Source organism: Pollachius pollachius (genome assembly GCF_949987615.1).
Source record: "Pollachius pollachius genome assembly, chromosome: 12".
NCBI lineage: Eukaryota > Metazoa > Chordata > Actinopteri > Gadiformes > Gadidae > Pollachius > Pollachius pollachius.
Window position 1 is genome coordinate 17,328,684 of NC_136945.1, and position 5,000 is coordinate 17,333,683.

The 5,000-nt window shown below is 46.4% G+C and overlaps 1 protein-coding gene across 1 annotated transcript in view; it reads left to right on the forward strand.

The window, feature by feature from the left end:
• The window catches only part of magi3b (membrane associated guanylate kinase, WW and PDZ domain containing 3b), a 139,659-nt gene that overhangs the window by 100,815 nt on the left and 33,844 nt on the right, over positions 1 to 5,000 (forward strand). The window contains 1 exon segment of the mRNA XM_079748271.1: positions 944 to 1,153. Within this exon segment, the coding sequence (XP_079604397.1) occupies positions 944 to 1,153 (210 nt within the window).

The following is a 5,000-nucleotide window of genomic DNA, read 5'->3' on the forward strand; positions in this document are numbered from 1 at the left end:
AGAATGTTCCTTCCAAAGGCAAAATATAAACACATTTCTCTCCCTCTCTCTCTCTCTCTCTCTCGCTCTCTCTTTGCCCTTCTCTGATTACGTTTCCACAACTCTCTTTTCCTCTCTCTATCTAACTCTCTCTCAATATCTACCACTGCACCTCCTTCTACCTCTCTCTAACTCTTTCCCCCCTCATCTCTCTCCACACCCTGTCTCACCCTATCCCCTCATGCTGCCTCTCTCTCTTCCTCTACCTCTCTCTCTCTCGCTCTACCTCTTTCTCTCTCTCTGACTCTCTCTCTCTCTCTCTACCGCTCTCTCTTTCTCTACCTCTCTCTTCTCTTTACCTCTTTCTCACTCTACCTCTCTCTCTCTACCCCTCTCTCTTTCTCTACCTCTCTCTACCTCTCTTCCTCTACCTCTCTCTCTCTCTCTCTCTCTCTCTCTGACTCTACCTCTCTTCCTCTACCTCTCTCTCTCTACCTCTCTCTCTCTCTACCTCTCTTCCTCTACCTCTCTCTCTCTCTACCTCTCTCTCTCTCTCTGACTCTACCTCTCTCTCTCTACCCCTCTCTCTCTCTACCTCTCTCTCTCTACCTCTCTCTCTCTCTCTGACTGTACCTCTCTCTCTCTCTCTCTCTCTCTACCTCTCTCTCCTCTACCCTCTCTCTCTCTCTCTGACTCTACCTCTCTCTCTCACTACCTCTCTCTCTCTCTACCCCTCTCTCTCTACCTCTCTCTCTCTCTCTCTCTCTACCTCGCTCTCTCTCTATCTCTCTCTACCTCTCTCTACCTCTCCCTCTTTCTCTCTCTCCCTCTCTATCCATCTCTCTACCTCTCCCACTCTCTCTCTCTCTCTCTACCTCTCTCTACCTCTCCCTCTCTCTCTCTCTCTCCCTCTCTCTCCATCTCTCTACCTCTCCCTCCCTCCCTCCGCCCTCCCCTCCACCAGGTAACTACTACGGCACCCCCAAGCCCCCCGCAGAGCCAGCGTTGGTGCAGCCCGACCTGGTGGACCAGGTGCTGTTCGACGAGGACTACGGTGTGGGGGAGGGGCCCCGCAAGAGGACCACCTCCGTCAGCAACATGGACCGCAAGGACAGCGCCGTGCCGGAGGAGGAGGAGGACGACGAGAGGCCCCCGCTGTTCAACGGTCTGCCCGGTCAGTAACATTACTATATCACGTGGTCAGTTATGTGAGGGATAATGTACAGAACGCCGCCGGTCATTATCGGTAAAATAAGCCCCGACAGGGCCAACCGGACACGCCTCCGCGTGTCCGGTTGGCCCTGTCGGGGCTTATTTTACCGATAATGACCGGGCGACGTTCTACACATTAGCCCGCTTATTACACGGCTACTTGCCAAAAAACGAAAAAAAATAACTTCACACTGTGTGTGAAGTTTTTACAACTTATTTGTTACCAGCATTCGTAGCGTTGATCAGCGGAGAAACAGTCCGCCAAAGACGTTGACGTCGCTTGGCAACCGAGTACGCTGGGGTGGATAAGTTACCGGACTACTTGCGGAGTGATACGAAAGATGGCAAAAAAATCCACTTTCCTTGACAGCGGTCAATTATACTTACCAACGGTGAAGTATCAAATATAATTCAACGCCGGAAGTTGTGAAGGGCCCGTGCAAGTGAACGGAGCGTTCTACGGCATTGAGAAGACCCGTGTAATAAAACTATATAACTAGTACTGTATCACATGGTTAAATTACTATATCACAGGGTCAGTTACAGTACTATGTATAAAAAAAAAAGTTGTGCATTCACGTGATCAGGGCATGTTTAAAGGACAATCCCGGTATTTAGCACATTGAGCCCCCTTTCTGGTTTGTCTAGGATGAAATATAGACCGAAATTAGTATTGGTCGTGTCTTGGGTATTTGGCTCATTTCGAACCGCCCCTGCCTGCTTCAGAATGGCTGGCTATAGGCATTCACAAACCTGTCCTTAAAACATCCCTAAAAGTTTGTTTTCAGAAATGTGCAACTCACTGAGTGGTTAGTGGTGTTTGTTGATGTTCCGAAATACAGTTTCTGTCTTGTTTTATTCGCTCAGTTCTCCATATCAACAGAAGGGCTAAAACCGAGCAAAAAGACTACAGTTAAACCACTAGTACCTGGTCAGCTAAACTGCTAGACTTCCTGGTCAGTTAAACCGCCAGATCACCTTGTCTAGGTACCACTAGATTACCTGTTCAGTTAAACTGCTAGAGTACCTGGTCAGTTAAACCGCTAGAGTACCTGACATTTCAGCGACATCATCCATTTGTGCGCTAGACTCCACACTCCCGGGAAAATATCGGTGTGTTTTGGATCAGAAAACCCCGGCACAAAACTCACAAGTAATGCCTGTAAACGCTGACAAATGCTGTCTCTCTATCCACATCCATCAGCCGCGGCCTTTCGCTGGTTGCCATGACGACTAAACTGGCGGTTAGCTGGGGTACACCGCCTCTTACTTAACATTTTAAACCGTTAATATCATAACTTGTTGCCATTAACAGATTTTTTGGTCATGTTTACCCGATTCAATCAAATCCTGTGAGGACATTTTTCCCCCCGCGCTGATTTCCTAACGGAGCAGTTACGGAGCAGCTCTAGGGCTTAATCCTATTGTGAAAATGGTAAATGGTAAAAAGCACGTAAATACACATACAGTGGCTAAGCAGAGAGTGCCAGCACCCATCTTAATACACAATGATAACTGCAAGAAGACCATGCCAGTTGGAAACAATGAAAAGAAAAGTCAGCAATGCAGCTTATTATTTATAGCATTTATTGTGTGTTTATTTAATTTATATTCACACAAATGAACAATCACTTAAATGGAAAAGAAGATCTAACACACAAAGCGAAGCACCATTTCTAAAATAATAACAAGCGATAATGCTACATTTACTGGACACTATTAATAATTCACTTTCACATGTCATTTCCTGTTTGGTTCAACCCAGTGTCCTTTCCTCACATCCCTACATGAAAAGAAAAGACATGAAACTAACAAAACTTGAGTCATCCGCTGTCCTCATTCATGGTGCACACGCTGGAAGACTCTAACTAGAGGGAGCTCCGCAGGCGGTTAGCTGTGGGCTAGCGTGGGTCACCTTGGAGAGCCAGCCGAGTGCAGGACATCATGTACATGATCAATGGGGTTTGGACCGGGCTCTGCCCCTCTAAGGAACCGTGCCGCCCTTGATGTTCGACATGCAGCACCAAACCCCACTCGGGGAAAACAGGGCGACACAGCAATCCCACAGTTTCCCTTAAGTAGCATAAGAGCAGGGATGTGTTTAATATAACAACACCATTTTTCTTTAAGTATAATAGCCGAGGGACTTCTATCTCCTCTCCTGCCGTTTTTTTGAAAATCCATCAGATGTTAAATAAGGGTACGCGCATCACTGAATTCCCCCCAGTCGCCTTGAACTAGGAATGATGAAGTCTAAAGAGGGACTTGAGTCGTCTGTACGGACGGCAGCATCGCGTCACAGATGACTGCATAGCTGAAGACCCCGACCGGCCCTCAGATGGGCAGAGCCATGAGAGGGGACACAGCAGGCGAATGACTGGTAGGCATTATGTCAGAGACCTTTTGACAGTAATCCACCACAACAATGGGCCCCATGCCTGGGGGCCCCAGCTCCATACCTACCCTACTGTCTGGCAGAGAGGAGCCCCCTGGCCTGTCTGGTGAGCCGTGGAAGGGATCACAGCTTCTGGATAGGTCGAAGGAAATGGTTTGAGTAGTTATACAGCGCAGGCAAGGCAAGGCAACTTTATTTATACAGCACTTTTCATACACTAGGCAGACTCAAAGTGCTCCACGTAGAAACATAGTAATAAAATAAAATAATAAAATACAATAGATAAGGAAAACAAAGGCAAAGTTAAAAAAGAAATGCTGACTGTCTGACTAAAACTAAATGTTAATATCATTCGTAAAGTAGAATGGTAATCTGCCTAATTATTATGCTAGGTAAGACAAGTGTATACAGGTTTGGTAATTAGGAGTTAATTAAGGATGGATAGATTGAAGGACGAATGGATCGATACTTGCTTGAACCCGAAGGAAAAGTCAGGTTTTCTAGTAGCATACTAATTCAATTGAGCAGAAGAAATAGAGGTAGAGAGAGTGATTTAGCTCATTATTTAACGGGTTAGCACTGACCATGCCGTAGCCTGGTAGCCTTCCTGCCTATAGGGCTAACAGGCTAACCCTGCTAATGATCCCTGTCTGAGCTACTGGGCATTAAGCAGTGCATGCGGTTGAGCAACATTTCCCTGAACCGGCGGGTTGCTGGGTATATTCTAAACTCTGCTATTCTTTTGTCCCTGACATTGAGCAAGGCAGCGAACGCTGAACTCATCCCAATGAGCTGTTGTCCTGTTAGCTTGTTATTGACGTCAGTGTTTGGCGTGTCAGGCGTGGAAAGAAATTGTGATTTAGATGGATAAAGTGGCTATGGAGTAGAGAAGGAACACAGTGCATCTCATCGAAGGAAGAAACACACAATGGAACGGAATAAGAAAGTGAAGATGGAGAATTTAACTACAAACAACAACCGAGAGTGCATCTGTGGATGAATTGTGCAAAAAAACACATTTTTTCTAAGACCAAAACACATTTTGTGCCCAAAAAAAACCACCTGTTCAGCTGATAGCTGAAAAGCGAGAAACGAAAAACATTTCAGAAATAGGAATGCATTAAACAACAACAACAACAACAACAACAGACAGCGCTCCCGTCGGACAGAGAGCTGGCTGTTTATAATGCAGCGCTGAGCCAACTCTCCCTGGGATTGCCACTTTACGGGGGCATGTTGTAGGCTACACACACACACACACACACACACACACACACACACACACACACACACACACACACACACACACACACACACACACACAGCGTCAGAATCAAAACGGTGACAAACATCAACAACTATTTCCAGGGGTGAGCTTTAGTTAAAGATTGAACCCGCTCCCCTGTGGGTCCAA